A 15,861-nucleotide genomic window follows, 5' to 3' on the forward strand; every position below is an offset into this window, starting at 1 on the left:
TGCTACCTGCCCCACCTGCCCTGGCTCCGCCCCTTCCCCTTGGCATCCCACGGGGCTCCTGTCCACTCTCACAGCTGACCTTGGGAAGAGGAGTCATTTCAGGGGGTGGGGACATGAGGCCCTCCCCCTAACCTCTAACAGAGGCCAGGACTGGGCTAGAATCTACATTTCCATGCATGGCCTTCGCCTCAGAATCCCTCGGCCCCCCTGCAGTGAAAGGCCCAGAAAGGTGGACCTTGGGAGTAAGGGGTGACCGAGTGGGACCAGCTAAGAGCCTTACCCCTTCCCTCCGTCCCCCTCCCACCCAAGGTGATGCACATGTTCAAGGGGTGTCGGCGGGAGGACATGGCACCCCACATCTACGCCGTGGCCCAGACCGCATACAGGGCAATGCTGATGAGCCGCCAGGACCAGTGTGTCATCCTCCTGGGCAGCAGCGGCAGCGGCAAGACCACCAGCTGCCAGCACCTGGTGCAGTACCTGGCCACCATCGCGGGCACCAGCGGGAACAAGGTGTTTTCCGGTGAGACAGGGCACCTGGAAGACCTGAGAGGGGTGGGGATGGAAGCGCCTCGTAGGTGCCATCCTTTTTCCCCCTGGTTTCTCTGTGTCCTCAAAACCCCTCTGTCCCCGGGCAGTCTGGCCGGTGTAACTCCGAGCTGCGTGCTGGGGGAATAGGCCTGGGCTGGGCGTCTGGAGGCTTTCCTGATGGCCCCCGGGCATGTCTCCTGCAGTGGAGAAGGGGCAGGCTCTGTACAGCCTTCTGGAAGCCTTTGGGAACAGCCCCACCATCATGAACGGCAACGCCACCCGCTTCTCTCAGATCCTCTCCCTGGACTTCGACCAAGCTGGCCAGGTGGCCTCGGCCTCCATCCAGGTGAGGGACCTCCAGGGTGGTAAGAGACTGGCTGCCTGGATTCAGGCCCTAGAAACCAGGCTCTCTCCTGCGCCTCATTTTCCTGGGATTCTACCCCAACAAAATGGACCCTGGCTCTAGCAGGGCTGGTTTGCTCCACTCCGGGCCTCCACCCTTCTGGCCCCTCCACCCGTGTCTTCTGTCCCCCAAGCCTTCTGCCTCCTGCCCTGGGTGGAGCATGGCTCAGCTTCCTGCCCACCCTTGGGGTTCACCATACCCTACTTCTGGGGCCCTGGCCCTGTGTGCGGGGGCTTCTCGCAGGCTAATTTCACCCAGGTTAAGACTGGCTTGTCAGTCAAGGAAGGTCCAGCTGAGGCTGATCCCCTTCCAGGCTAAATGAAACATCTCACCACGAAGTGCCCAGCCAGCTCCCTAAGAAGACTGTGCCGGGGGCCTGGGCAGGGCAGCAGGGCCCCTCCAGGAGCTGGGCCTGTCTTCTTCCGCCTGGGTCTGGTTTCTGCCCTGGGTTTGACCCTGGGGGGAGCTGGCCACTTGTTTACAGGCCCCCCCCTCCGTTCTTTCTGGCGTGGGGTGGGCGGAGCTTGACCCAGCCCCACCCTCTTTGCCCATACCCTCCCGTGCTGTGCTGTAGACGATGCTTCTGGAGAAGCTGCGTGTGGCTCGACGCCCAGCGGGTGAGGCCACGTTCAATGTCTTCTACTACCTGCTGGCCTGTGGGGATGGCACCCTCAGGTGAGATGGGCCAAGGAAACCGGGGGGGGGGGGTGCTCTGGACTCCAGCTCACTGATGGCTCCTGGATCTTGTCACCTGGTTGCATCCTATCCCATGTGTTTATTGTATGCTTGCCACGTATGAGGCCCGAGGTAACAGGACGGTGAGCCGAATGAGCCACAGGCTCTACCCCACGGGAGCTCCCGAGCACTGGGCACAGAATTGACCCTCCAGTGTTCCCGGGGCCTCGCTAGGACGTCTGCTACCCCCGAAACCAGATCTGCAGAGGGGATAGCACAGCAAGATGCGGGTGGCCAGGGACCTGCCTATAGTCACACGGCTAGTGTGGGGCTGAGCGGTTATTGGGCCTTTTCCAGCGCCCTCCAGGCTGGCCCTCCCTGCCCCCTAGGTTGGTTCGTCTGCCCGCCTCTTCCCTTTATTCTTCAGACTTGCTGTCTTTGTTCTGCGGAAAAAAGATAAATGATAAGGCTGAGCAAGCAGCCCCAGGACATTTTCCTCCTTAGCTCTTCTGGTCACTGAGGGCACGGGCTCTGTCCTGGCTGGACTCGCGCTGCAGGCAGATTCCTTGCTCTCTTTCAGGGGTCTGGCTGGACACTCTCACCAGAGCATCTCTGGTGACCTGTCCTAGGGAGGTTAGTGCTCTGACCAGGCGACCAGGCCAATTAGGGAAGGCAGCGGCAGCTGGCCTGACAGTAGGGCATGATGGGCAGGCAGAACTCAGAGTCTGGAAGCTGGATCCGTCTCTCTCCACCCTGCTGGGGAGATGGCCCTTGGCATGGGGACCCCGCACCATGCTGATGCCTCATTTGTACCCCTAGGACAGAGCTTCACTTGAACCACTTGGCAGAGAACAATGTGTTTGGGATTGTGCCACTGGCCAAGGTGAGGGGGCCTATGGGGACGGGGTTGGCAGCCCTGGGCCTTGGGAGTCGGGGCTGCCTCAAGCGGCCTGGAGTGCCCCATGCGAGGAGCAGGATCCCGGCTCCAGCCTGGCGGCTCTCCCTAGCCTCGCCCTCCCTGAGGGCCCAGCAGCATGGGGGTACGCCGGGAGGGACAGCGCCTCTGAGACGCGGGCCCATCTGTCCCTGCAGCCTGAGGAGAAGCAGAAGGCGGCTCAGCAGTTCAGTAAGCTGCAGACCGCCATGAAGGTGCTGGGCATCTCCGCAGATGAACAGAAAGCCTGCTGGCTCATCCTGGCTGCCATCTACCACCTGGGGGCTGCAGGCGCTACCAAAGGTAACCTGCAGGGGGTCCCGACGGCACGGCTTGTCGCCCAGGAGAGCTTGCGGAGGCCCTGCCACTCCGTGCGCCCTCACCCGGCACGGACGTCTCTGTTAGCAGACACCCCTCTGTTGCTTGCGCCTCTTCCCAGCCCCCCACCTCGGAGCACAAGGCTCCAAGCACCCGGAGAAGCATCTCTGGCCCTGGACTTGGGCGGCAGTGATGCGGAGCCCTGTGAAGAGCAGGGGGGCAGCGGTTCTGAGGCCGAGGGGGAGGAGAAGGGCCCTAAGTCAGAGCAGTCCCCCTGAAATAACTCTCCTTCTTGTTCCCTTCCTGACAGAGGCCCCCGAGGAGCAAGCGGGTAACTGACCTTGGCCCCTCCCTGGGGGGTTGAGGCCACCTTGTCCCGTCTTGGTGCTGGCCCTGGGCTCTCTCTGGGGACTGGGCTTGTTCTGTCCAAATGGAGGGGACTGGCCTGGGAGGAGCCCCAGGTTGAGCAGGGAGAGGGTGCCTGCTGGCCGTGAGGCCCCAGGCCTAGCTGCTCCGACTCGTTTTGCCTCCACATCCTGGGACCTCTCAGGATGCCCTCCAGGGGGCCTAGATGTAGGGTAGGGTGGGCTTGCCATCTTGGGGCGTTCCGAGGCCAGTTTTCCCAGTCTTCTTCCCTTCCCTTCACCGGTTTGGTAGCTGGGGTCTCTTCCTCTTGCATAGCAGGGTGGAGACCACTAGGGGGCAGCAGGCACCGTGGTAACAAATGGGCTGCAGCTTCTGCACTTGGACTTGGGGGCTTGTGAATGGCTAGAACTTGGTCTGGCTTGGAAGAGCTTTGCTGCCTTCCTCTGAGATTATGTTGATGGGCGGGCACTCGGAGCACCTCTTCACCCCTTCCTCCCCTTCCTCAGAGGGCTCCTGCCTCTGAACGGCGCCTTGGGCTTTGGCTGCATCTTCTCTGGGATGTGAAGGGCCCCAGGCTGCTCAGCAGGAGCGAGAAAGCACTGGTGGGTGGGTGGGTGCACAGAGGGGCAGGCGGTTTGGTATCAGCTTCCTTACGATCCCAGCAGGTGGCATCCCTGCCAAAGGGGAAGCAGGCTCTGAGTTAAAGTTGTCTCCAGACTGTGTGGGTGGGCAGGCGGGTAGGCGTGTGGCTGTGTCTTGAGGAAGTTCTTCCAGTCTGAGGAGGTGACGAGACCAGGTTTCCTATAACCCTGTACTCCGTCAGCACTGCCTGCAAGCAGACAGATCTGGGTGTGTCCACACAGGGACCCTGTTGAGCAGGGTCTGTCACCTCCTCAGAGCTTCCAGGATTTTCCAGAGGATGTGTGCACATGTGTGCACGTGTGTGTGTGTGTACGTACGTGTGTGGTGTCTTTGTAGGTCTGTGTGTGTGTGTGTGTCAGCGTGATTACACCCGTAAACATACTCCTTTGAGATTGTGTGTGTGTGCACTTGGGTATATTTTTGCGTCTCTGAGTCTGAATGTGGTTGCGTTTTCTCGCCTGCTCATCCTCACAAACCCCCCCCACACACACACCCCCACGGTCCCTTCCCACGGACCCGGCAGGTTCAGCTGACGACTGGTTGCTAACACGCTGTTTTTCTTTGCATGCTGCATGCTGGTCCCTTGCCTTACAGAAGCTGCTGAAGGTAAAACCTTGTTTCTTGTTAGCTTTCCCTAATTGCTGTGATGAGACACATGTTGGCTGAGGCACGTCTGTCTGCCTGGGCTCTTCCCTTTCCCCTGTGGCTTCTTCCACTTCCCCGCTGTTGGGCCATGGGGTGGTGGTGGTCTCCCCTGGCAGACGCCTGGAGGTAAGGGAGAGGGTCCTGCTGCGTTCACGGAAGGGGGAGGCACTAGAACTCTCTCATGACGTGTCCCCCACAGGCTCACGTGGCTCTTGTGCTCATCACAGGGGGGCTGGCTCATGCCCTGACTGTCCTTCCCCAGGTTGGCACCCCTGAGGCCAAGCCCTCTAGAAGAGAGGTTCTGAGCTGCCTGGCTGCCCTCTGGTGGCAGTGGTGTAGAGTTCCCGCCTTTTTTAGGACCTGTTGTTCTCTCCGCCCTCAGAGGACACAGCCGTTGGCTGTCTCTGTTTTGTCTAAAGCCCCTCTGGTGTCCTTAGGGCTGGTTTTAACTCCAGAAGATGCTCGGTCCTCAGTTCTTGGCCATGGGAGCCAAAGGGCGCAACAGTCATCAGATGGACTAAGGAGAAAGACCCAAGGTGCCAGATCCCTTTTTTTCTACCCCATAGCTGGGCGCAAGCAGTTTGCCCGCCACGAGTGGGCCCAGAAGGCCGCATACCTGTTGGGCTGCAGCCTGGAGGAGCTATCCTCAGCCATCTTCAAGCACCAACACAAGGGCGGGACGCTGCAGCGCTCCACCTCCTTCCGCCAGGGCCCCGAGGAGAGCGGCCTGGGAGACGGCACAGGTGCCCCGAGCCCCGTGGCTGCTGGATGTGATTGGGAGGCCCCATGCAGGCCTCATTGCTGTCTTCTCTGGCGGGGGGAGACCGCTGGGGTGAATAGATGCTTCCATCAGAGGGAGAGGCCCAGCCCCGGGGCCCCATGCTGATTTGACCCTGGGTGGCTAGAGAGCATCCGCCCATGGGGATCCCCAGGGGCAGGAGGTAGAGCTGATGCTCTTGCCCCACAGGCCCCAAACTGAGTGCACTAGAGTGCTTAGAAGGCATGGCATCCGGCCTCTACAGTGAGCTCTTCACCCTTCTGGTCTCCCTGGTGAACAGGTGAGTGCCAGGCAGGGCCCAGGAGCTGCCCAGCCTCCTGCCATGACACAGGGGGAGTTGATGGCTCCATGCTGGTGGGATCGCTGAGGCAGCGCCCTTCTCCACCAGCAGAGGGCTCACCGTCCTCGCGGGCGAGGAGAGGCACGTCCTCCCCGCCAGGGTCCTGGGCACCTGCGTGGGGATGGAGATTTGGCTTGGGGCAGAACAGGGCTGCCTGGGCGCCACGGGCGGACCAGTGGGGCCTGTTTGGCGGTACTGCCCTGGCCAGTCCTGACCCATGCTCTCCCTGTGAAGGGCTCTCAAGTCCAGCCAGCACTCACTCTGCTCTATGATGATTGTGGACACTCCGGGCTTCCAGAACCCTGAGCAGGGTGGGTCGGCCCGCGGAGCCTCCTTTGAGGAGCTGTGCCACAATTACGCCCAGGACCGGCTGCAGAGACTCTTCCACCAGCGCACCTTTGTGCAGGAGTTAGAAAGATACAAGGAGGTAGCACTTGACCTTGCCTCTGCCTTGCCCACCCCCCAGCCCCTGCCCACCCCCCCACCCCCGGCCTCAGCTTCCTGGCACCCACAGGGAGGACATCTGTGGAGAGGGAAGGCCCCACCTTCCCTGCTTTTGCTGTCTGGCATTTCTGTCTCCCTGTGCGCCCCGGAGTAGTAGTCTTGTCCTGCCCCAGACTGTATCCTCACTTTGCAGAGAGTTTGCTCTCCAAGAAGCTGCAGGCGCATTTGGGGCCCCTGAGAGCCCCTCCTTGCCCACCCTCAAGGCACCTGCCTAGGCCCCGTGAATTGCCACCGCGCAGTTCCTGCCTCCTTGTGGGTCGGCCAGGCCTTCCCTGGCTCCCTGGCTCCCTGGCTCCCAGTCTGTTAAGATGGTGATTGATCATGTAGGGCCCCTCCATAAAAGGGTGTCCCAGATGGGACAAGATCTAGAAATCCTACCTCATGGGCAGGTGAGATGAATGAACTGGGGAGGATATTTATCTTGGCTGAGAGAAGATTCAGGAAGCAAATGACAGCAGTCTTCAGGCGGTTCAAGGATGATTGTGTGAAGTCGAGAGTAGGCTTGTTCTGTAGAGTCTCATCAACTGGTGTGAGTGACAGCAACGGGGGACTTCCGCTCAGTGTTAAAGAAGGTTAAATGACTCTTAGCTGTCGGAAAAGGCCATGTGGTGCCTTGGGAGGTGGTGAACACTTGTCAGAGGGGCTGCTGGAGGGGAGGAGCTCCTGAGAGGGATGGAAGGGCGGACTTGCTGGCCCAGCGCCCCCTCCTGGCCGTCAGCGTAGGGCGGCACCCCTCAAGGGACCTGCGCTCACTTCCTCTCTCCCTTCCCTCCTAGGAGAACATTGAGCTGGCATTTGACGACTCGGAGCCAGCCGTGGATGATTCTGTGGCAGCTGTGGACCAAGCCTCCCATCAGTCCCTGGTAGGAGTTGCAGCGAGGGCCTGGGCTGACCCTTTGTCCCCTTGTCTGTCCCTTTCCCTCAGTCGAGCCCTCGCTGTGTAAGCTACTGTTGCACGGCTGGTCTGGCCCGGAAGGGAGCACTTCCTTCTGCCCCAGTGCAGTGAGAGCCCCAGCCCCCGGGTGTCCGAGCCACGGCGGGGAGGCATACCTGCCCCCTCCTCCCCAGGCCCTGTCCTGTGCCCGCCTGAGCCTCATGTGTGTCTGCCAGGAGCCTGGTGTCTCCTCCTTGGTGGTGAGGGCTGGGCTGGACCCAGAGGACAGAGTCATCCCTCCCACTGTCCCCAAAAGACTGGTGCAGCCAAGCAGAGTGGGTGAGGCGTCTGTGCAAATAGGGAATCCGTGTCTCGCTCCAAATATGAGCCCTCACCCCTCAACCTTTGGGACAGGCTTTGTCACACTTTGGATGAGGATCTCGGGCACTTGGCTGGCCTGATGAGCACTTGGCATGTGCTGACTGTCCTCAGTTAGGGAAGTTTCAGAAGACACTTTACTAGAGAATTGGCATTTTTGCTAGGCTGCTGCTCCCCATCTCTGCTTTGACCCCTGCCTCCTTCTCTATCTTCCTTGTGGGCAGGCCCTGCTGTGCTAACAAGGGGATGGGGCCCCAGGGAGAGTGAGTGTCCCCCTAGGGACTAGTACTTAAAGTACCCAAGTTCCATGTCCCCCCCCCCCCCCGCCCCCAGGGAAGCTGGCTTTTCTTTTCCTGACACCTGGGTTCCCAGCTGGCCTTCGCTGAGAGCCTTTGCCATTCCCAGGAGATGTGGGGAAGTCAGTCCCTGTGGCTTAGGGGGGGCAGCATGTCAGATAGCATGTTTGGATGGGACTTGGCTATCCCTTCCCTTCCCTGCTGTCCCTGTCTGATGGACCTTGGCACCTCTGGGGACGGGGCCCCTGGGTGCTGAGTCTGCCACTCACTGTCCAGTGGCTTCATTGCCCAGTCCTGCCATGTAGCTCCAGCCACTCTGGGACCTTAGCTCCCCATCTGTCCCTGGCCACATTCTGCTTCCTCCTGGTAGTCACACTGACTCCCTTGGGCAACCATGGGGTGGGGGGGCGATGCAGGCAGCTGGGTGCAAAGAGAGGAAAAAGCACTTTTCTTACTTCTCTTGTCCCCCCAGTCCCGAAAGGCCAGGAAGGAATGGGGTGTAAGGGAAGGTTCCATCCTTCTTGCTCAGGGAAGTCTTGGAAATGCCATGGAAAAGGCACCTTCAGCCCAGATGCAGCCACAGGTCTAGTTCGTGTGGCCCGCATAGGGTATTAGAAATCAGAATTCTCTTGAAAAGCTGGAGGCTTTACCAATGCTAGGCCAGTGTTCTTCCGGGACAGCGGTGGGCTGCAAGCTGATGGGCGGCCCTTCCCTGTAGATGGGGACACGTGCTATGCCATCACCCCGACTCCACCCATTCCGGCTGTTACATCTCCTAAGCCACCCATCTTACGATTTTGGCACTTGAGCCTCTGACCCTGCAGGAGTCCCACCTGCAGTGCTCGGAACAGTCTCTGGGATCCCCCCTGTCAGGGGGACCAGGCTTGACCCCACAGCTGTCGCTGGCTGACAGCTTCCTTCAGGCCACGCCCCCTGCCCGGGGCCTTCCAGAATTTTTATCTCATTTAATCTGCCTGGGAGGTGATGCCCAGGTTGTGAGAGCAACATGGGCTCACCCAAGGCCCTTGTGCCTTCCAAGAGGACGAGGATGGTTCACGAGAAGCCTTCAGCCTTTGGTGACTTTGGACACAATTCCTGGGAAGGAGATTTTGCTGTGGGCTTCTCTCTCTAACCTCTGTCCCGCTCCCTCTTTCCCCTTGCTGCCCGGCTGCCCCACAACGTGTCAGCCAGGAGTGACAGGAGCTGCAGTGCGTGTGTGTATGTGTAGCAAGTTTATAGTGTGTGGTTGGGCCAGGGGCTCCGTGAGACACGGTGGCTTTTCTTCGCTTCTCCACAGGTCCGCTCGCTGGCACGCACTGACGAGGCGAGGGGCCTGCTCTGGCTATTGGAAGAGGAGGCGCTGGCGCCCGGGGCCACCGAGGACGCCCTCCTGGAGCGCCTTTTCTCCTACTATGGCCCCCGGGAAGGTGACAAGAAAGGTAGGTGGTACCCCTGGAGGGCTCTTATGCTTCCTCTCCGGAGAACCCACTTGTATGGGTCTAGACAGTACTGCCTGGAAGGGCTCACTGAGTCCCTGGGCTTTTTTGGGGCCTGTGCCCTGATGATCCGAACCGTCCTTCTCCCCCGCTCAGGCCAAAGCCCCCTCCTGCGCAGCAGCAAACCACATCATTTCCTCCTGGGCCACAGCCATGGCACCAACTGGGTTGAGTACAATGTGGCTGGCTGGCTGAGCTACACCAAACAGAACCCGGCCACCCAGAACGCCCCCCGGCTCCTGCAGGACTCCCAGAAGTAAGAACACCACTCACCCGGCCCATGTCCCATCCCTGGGGCTGGTTTTGGGCTTCCTGGTCTCAGAGGCCCCCCCGCCAGCGGGGTTGATGGCCTCTGTTTCCTGAGAGGGGACAGCCAAGGCCAGTTGGTCTGGAGGGCCTGGGGGTGGCCTCCTGGAGTAGAAGTGGGATGGACATGGTTGGAGGGACCTATAGTTTGAAATTTGAATAGCACCTCCACGTTCTTCACAGAAGGCAGGAGTAACAAAAACAAAACAAAACAAAACAAAAAAACTTTAAAAAATGGGGCACCTGGCTGCCTGAGCTGGAAGAAGCGTGCAGCTCTTGATCCTGAGGTCATGAGTTCAAGCCCCATATTGGTTGTAGACATTACTAAAAAAAATAAATAAATAAAATAAGACACAAATAAAAAACTTTAAAAGAAGGGAGGAGTAGACTTAGAAACCCCTCAGTCACATAAGGCCTGTCATCCATTTTGTTTATTTAGCAGATAATTATTGGGTGCCTACTCTTTTAGGTACCTGGGAGTAAATAAAACAAAACTCCCTACCCAGTTGGGGGGGGTGCACATGACAACCAGTAGATGTCATACACAGATTATATGGTATGGTAGAGAGGGCTGGGCTCTAATCTCTCCTGCCATCCTGGACTTCTGCCCTCCCTAGTGATGGAGAAGAGAAGATCACACTTCTGTCCCCCTCTACCCCCCCACTGGTTTTCTCTTCTTCCTGTTTGTAGATTTCCCTCCAGTTTCTCTCTAGGGTGTGGGGCATGCAGCCCCAGGCCCCTGGCCACGGCCATATGGGGGATTTGGGGGTGTCCTAGGAACTGGGAGGACACCCTCTACTAGTCTCTCAAAGTGACTGCCTTCCCTCCTTCACCCTTCCACCTCTGGTAGGAAAATCATCAGCAGCCTGTTTCTGGGCCGGGCAGGCAGCGCCACGGTGCTGTCAGGCTCCATCGCAGGCTTGGAGGGCGGCTCACAGCTGGCGCTGCGCCGGGCCACCAGCATGCGGAAGACCTTCACGACGGGCATGGCGGCTGTCAAGAAGAAGTCACTGTGCATCCAGATTAAGCTGCAGGTGGTGAGTGTGCCTGCCCAGGCCCCATGGCCCTTTCGGGGCTCCTCTGGCCATTCTGGGGAGTACCCGGCTTACCTGGTACCCACTCAGCATCCCTCTCTGCTGGGTCCTCTGTTCAGTGCTGCCGCCTGAGTGGCCCCTCGGGCCTCGTGAGGGTGGAGTTGTCCAGGCTTGGCATGTCTTGGCCGGCGGTGGGACACCTGCCATCCTGCGAGGAGCGGAGATGCTCTCCTGGGCACGGGCCGGGCCCCCAGGATCCACCGAGGCCTGTCCCTCTCCCTTTGGCAGGACGCCCTCATTGACACCGTCAAGAAATCAAAGCTGCACTTCGTGCACTGCTTCCTGCCCGTAGCAGAGGGCTGGGCCGGGGAGCCCCGTTCCGCATCCTCCCGCCGAGTCAGCAGCAGCAGCGAGCTGGACCTGCCCTCGGGAGACCACTGCGAGGCTGGGCTCCTGCAGCTGGACGTGCCCCTGCTGCGCGCCCAGCTCCGGGGCTCCCGCCTGCTGGACGCCATGCGCATGTACCGCCAAGGTGGGGCCTCCTTCCGTCTCCACTCCTCCTGTTTTCTGGAGCCGTTCCTGCTCCTCCCCACCTTCCAAATGGGACCCGTGGGGCTAGAGGGGTGCTGCTCCCCTCCTGTCTCTGGTCTGGCCCTGGATCTCTTTTCTGCTCTGGTGCCTGCTCGGGTGGGGGTGGGGTGGCGGGGAGCTGGGGGGTGGTCTCTCCAGCCCGGTCTGTTCCTTTCTTTTTCTTTCCACCTGGCTGACTCCCTTCTCCCTCCTCTCCCTTCTGTATTCGTCCTCTTCAGCCCCTCCCCGCCCTGCCCCACAGGCTCTGTTCACACAACCCCTCTCCCCCCTTCCCTGCTCTGCCCACAGCAGCAGACCTGTGCCCACCTAGAGCCTTAACTACCTCCGAGAGCAGGCTGGGCCATACCCCCCACTGAGAGATGAGGTGCTAAATCTTTCTGAGGTACTTAAAATTCCCAAGAAAGGTCAGCCAGATCCTTTTTATGGTCCCATCTGGAGGAGGGATTGGAAGGGGTGAGAGTAATAGCATAGTTGACCCCTGACCAACTTGGGTTTGAACTGTGCGGGCCCACTCACACGCGGGCTTTTTGTAGTACGGTAGGGTAAACGTGTTTTCTCTTCCTTCTACCTTCCTCAATAACATTTGCTTGCTTTACTGTAACAATGCGGTTCGTCCTACACATCACATACAGCCACGTGTTCGTCCACTGCTTATGTCATCAGTAAGGCCTCCGGTCAACGGTAGCTTATGAGTTGTTAAGTTTCGGGGGGAACTGAAAGTTATATTTGGATATTCGACTGCGCAGGGGGTGTAACTCGCATTGTTCAAGGGGCAAATGCTCAGCATCGTTAGAACATTTGTAACCTACCAGGCACCGTTCTGGACTCATCATACACACTACTCTTTTAATCCTCACAACCATCTCATGAGATGTTGGTACTATTACTGTCCCCAGATGAGGAGACTGAGGCTCAGAGAGGTTAAGTAGCTTGCCCGAGGTCACACAGCTCATGAGTGGCAGAGCGAGATTTGACCCACGCAGACCAGCCTCTGAGTTCATGCCTCTCGAGTGGGGTTTCATTTGCCTGGGAAGTTATGGGCTGCCAGATTTCTGCCCTTTTTTCCTTTGATAGGAGAACTGGCAGGGTCCCACCCGCCCATAGCCAGGTCCCCTTGAGGCATCCCCATGGACACCATCACTTTTCCTTAGCAGTCAAAGCCACAAAACAGGCTCCCTGCCCTGCTCTAAATAAATCATCGATCTGTCCCCACGTCTTGATATGGAGTTGGTGTTTATTATTTCAAAACCAGATTGTTACCGCTCTGAACCAAAATCAATGTGCTTTACTCAAACAAGCAGATCGATGAGGCCAGCAGCAGCAGGCCCCCCTCCCCTCGCCCAGCCCCCAGCCCCCAGCCACCATCGATAGCGCTGATGATTAATTAAGATGCCAGGCGTCCAGACCTGCTATCCTGGCCCATCAATTTAATTGCAATTTAGATACAATCAATAGCTCACTTTGTCTTGGCCCCTCAGCGGCCCCCGCCTCCTGTTTCAATTATCGGGCACATGCATCAGCCTCATCTCCCAGTTGGAGGGTTTCCCGGAGCTAGTGAGGCTGGTGTAGCAGAGCGAGCCCCCGACGGGCTCTCGAGAGCCCGGGTTTGGAGGCCAGCTCTGCCTCCAGCTGCAGCCTTTGTGACCTTGAGCAAGCCCGTCAGTCCACCTCTTCGGCCTCAGTTCCCAGGCCTGGAAGATGAGTTGGATCTGGTCTAAGACCCCTTTTCCGTTTGAAATTCTGTGAATGTGTATGAGTGGGTATCTCAGTCCTCCACTGTGGGCTCTGGTGCCCTCAGGTGGCTCAGGGTGACCTCCTACCAGCCACCATCCCGATCTCGCTCCAAGCCAGAAGCCATCTGACCTTTGTCCTGGCCTCAAGCCTACACCGCAGGGAGGTCTCTGCTAGAAGTAGTGCTCTTCAGGGAAAGAGAATCTAGAAGTCTTTGGGTCACCCGGTCTAGGGCTCAAGGTCAGGATGGGAGCAGGAAGGGCACCCTTTCTGTATCCTGCTTCAAGGAACTGGGGAAAGGAAGGAGCATTTTCCTGAACACCCAGCACGTGAGCCAAGCCGTGCTTTCCACATATGTTCTCATTCAAACCCCATGACTACTGTGCAAGGTAAGCAGCAGGTCCCCCCTTGAAAGATGAGGAAAGCAAGAGTCAGAGATGTTGAATGACTCGTCACATGGTGCCAAGAGCCAGGGCCAGGATTCTGACCCCAAGCCCATGCACTTTTCCTCTCGGCTGCTCTCTGTGGCCCGATTTTCTTTTTCCTTGTTAAGTCCTGAAGACGTTGTTCTCTCTGGGTATAGCAGAGTCATAGACTCGGAGGCTAGAAAGCATCTCTCTTCTCCATAGCATTCCTTCCAGGTGGGCAGCCGTCCCCTGTTCGCACACCTCACTGACAAGGCACTTATTTCTAAAGGAACCCGTTCCCGTTGTAACCTTGCAGCCCTGTGGGAGGGCAGCCCTAACTGTCCTGCAGACCCCTGTCCCGTACCCCTGCCTCTTCCTCCCGCACCTCCTTTCCCAGGTCTGCCTCAGCCTCAGGCTCTCCTCCCCCAGCAGCTTCTGCCCCTTCCGGTAACTGTCCCCGAGTGCGAATTGGCTCTGGGCTGCCCTCTCTCTAGGTTACCCTGACCACATGGTGTTTTCCGAGTTCCGCCGCCGCTTCGACGTCCTGGCCCCACACCTGACCAAGAAACATGGGCGCAACTACATCGTGGTGGATGAGAGGCGGGTAGGTCTGGGCCCCAGAGCCCTACCAGACCCCCTTCTGCTCAGACCCCTCCGAGCAGCTGCCCCTCCCTGCCTAGAGAGAGCCCGGCTGGCCCTTGCTCCAGCTCCTGGTTTTGGCCGCCCGGGCCAGGACAGGGGCGCGTGGCAGCCAAGCTGGGACGGTGGGGAGAAGGCAGCCTGGGGCGTGGCCTGTAGGAATCAGAGAAGACCCACCCTCTTTGGAGGCCAGAGTTGGGGGTCTCCGCTCTCTGGTGAGCTGGCCATCTAAGAGCCTCCCAGGAGGCCGATAAGAGCTCGTGTTTTGGGTGTTACCACTGGTAGCCCCTGGGCCCTTTGGCCTTAACTTCCACATAAGGGATGGTTCCTGCCGCAGGAAGCTGTCCAGGGGTGGGGCAAGCATCCGTCCTCGGGGCAAGATTGATACGGCAAGGCCTTCAGGTGCCAGGGTAAGCTGCAGGCTCCCGGGCCCCTTGTCAGCACAGGTTGCTGAAAACAGGGCTGTCACCCCCCAGAGGCAGCTCCTCAGAGAGCCAGAGGGCTCCTTGAGCAGAGGACGCCTCCTTCCCTGTGCTCTGCCTCAGGCACCCGGCCTGACTCTGAAGGCATCTCAGACCTTGGGATGGCTTCCCTAAGAGGGAGAATGCTCTGCAGAATGGGGCAGAATGGGGCAGAAGGCCCCCTTCCCCTTGCCTCCTGAATCACAGACCCACATTCACGGAGGCCTCAAAAACTTCTCTCCATCCAGGACCTGCCAGTGTCCTGGGCGACCTTGGTGTGCGTGTAGATGACCCACCCCACAACCCCCTTCTCTCGGACCCCTGACCTTTATTCCAGCCTCCTACTCACAGCTACACCCAGATCTTGTCACCTTGTCATCTTGTCATCTTGTCATCTGGAAATGCTTCACCTCGGAAATCTTCAATTCCATCATGGCCTTCCCTGCCCACAGCCTCCTAACCTGTGCACCTCACTTCTCTCCTTCTCTCAGGACACCTGCTCTTTGCCTCTGTTGAGACCTCTCATGTCTGGACCCCACTGCGTTTTCTCTGCTCTGTCCATTCCCTTCTGACTTTCTTTTCTGCTCGCCTCAATGCCATGGTCCTGCCCTCCGGTCACTTGGCCTTCATCACCCTCAGCTCTCCTGTGCCTCCCGGGGCACCTGCCCTGCCCAACCCCCATGCTGAAGGGCCAGCCTCCGGGCATCTGCGCTCCTCGGTTTGGGTTTCCCAAGGGCTAGGGGAGAAAATTATACAACCGGGTGGACCTGAAGTCCTATAGGTTCATGGTCTCCAGCCTCAACTGGGCCCTTGCCGTGGCCCAGCAAGTTTTTCGTATGCCCCATCCTTCCCTGGCCCCTATTCCAAGCTCCTTCCCTGCTGTTCTGTTCTCCGTCTTTCTCCGCCAGTCCTCCGCTACCCTGTCTACCCAGGTCATCTGCCCAGCAATTGACCTTGCCTCTAATCGGTCATAAAATTGAGGATCCAACTTCCTCCTCTGCCTTGTGTACACTTGTCTTCAGGTGCCTTCTTGTTCAGCCCTCCTGTCTGGGTGGGAGAGGTATCCCTTCCCTCGTCCAATCCCTTCCTCCTGTGCTTTGGAATCCATTCCCCGGGGCTCCCTGGAGGCCCGCTCCATCCACGCTAACTGTTCTCTCTCTCCCGTTCCTTCAGCCTCTCCTCCGCTGGCTCTTTCCTCTCAGCAGAGAAACATCTGCAGATAGTTGCTTGGAAAAGAGCCTCCCATCAACCCTCTCTCACGCCAGACAGTTGTCGTGGCTCGCCTGCCCCCTCCCCACCGCCGCCACCCATCCCTCCACCCTCAGCTGCCTGGATCCCAGCCCCGACACCCTGGGCCCGGTCTTCTGTCGCCCATCGCCCTCCATGTTGCCGGAGCTAATGACCACCTTACTGTGCTTCTTGGCAACATCTGACTCTCTTGACAACTCTGTTCTCTGCTCAGCTTCCTTGCTGCCGCTCCTGGCTTTGCCTTTTCCCTCCGAGCATCCCTTC

General features: G+C 58.9%; 1 protein-coding gene across 12 annotated transcripts in view; it reads left to right on the forward strand.

The window, feature by feature from the left end:
* Nucleotides 1–15,861, forward strand: part of MYO18A (myosin XVIIIA) — a 95,572-nt gene that overhangs the window by 50,270 nt on the left and 29,441 nt on the right. For 11 of the 12 annotated variants that reach the window (XM_078068115.1, XM_078068116.1, XM_078068117.1 and 8 more), the window contains 15 exons: nucleotides 310–523; nucleotides 735–877; nucleotides 1,509–1,609; nucleotides 2,429–2,492; nucleotides 2,702–2,846; nucleotides 3,172–3,192; nucleotides 5,081–5,257; nucleotides 5,482–5,572; nucleotides 5,867–6,059; nucleotides 6,913–6,999; nucleotides 8,982–9,123; nucleotides 9,277–9,436; nucleotides 10,337–10,523; nucleotides 10,809–11,052; nucleotides 13,744–13,853. In XM_078068115.1, the coding sequence (XP_077924241.1) occupies nucleotides 310–523; nucleotides 735–877; nucleotides 1,509–1,609; nucleotides 2,429–2,492; nucleotides 2,702–2,846; nucleotides 3,172–3,192; nucleotides 5,081–5,257; nucleotides 5,482–5,572; nucleotides 5,867–6,059; nucleotides 6,913–6,999; nucleotides 8,982–9,123; nucleotides 9,277–9,436; nucleotides 10,337–10,523; nucleotides 10,809–11,052; nucleotides 13,744–13,853 (2,079 nt within the window). Of the gene's footprint in view, nucleotides 1–309; nucleotides 524–734; nucleotides 878–1,508; nucleotides 1,610–2,428; nucleotides 2,493–2,701; nucleotides 2,847–3,171; nucleotides 3,193–4,463; nucleotides 4,476–5,080; nucleotides 5,258–5,481; nucleotides 5,573–5,866; nucleotides 6,060–6,912; nucleotides 7,000–8,981; nucleotides 9,124–9,276; nucleotides 9,437–10,336; nucleotides 10,524–10,808; nucleotides 11,053–13,743; nucleotides 13,854–15,861 lie in introns of all 12 variants that reach the window. The other variant, XM_078068126.1, reaches the window with a different exon arrangement.

Source organism: Halichoerus grypus, chromosome 2, assembly GCF_964656455.1.
Source record: "Halichoerus grypus chromosome 2, mHalGry1.hap1.1, whole genome shotgun sequence".
NCBI lineage: Eukaryota > Metazoa > Chordata > Mammalia > Carnivora > Phocidae > Halichoerus > Halichoerus grypus.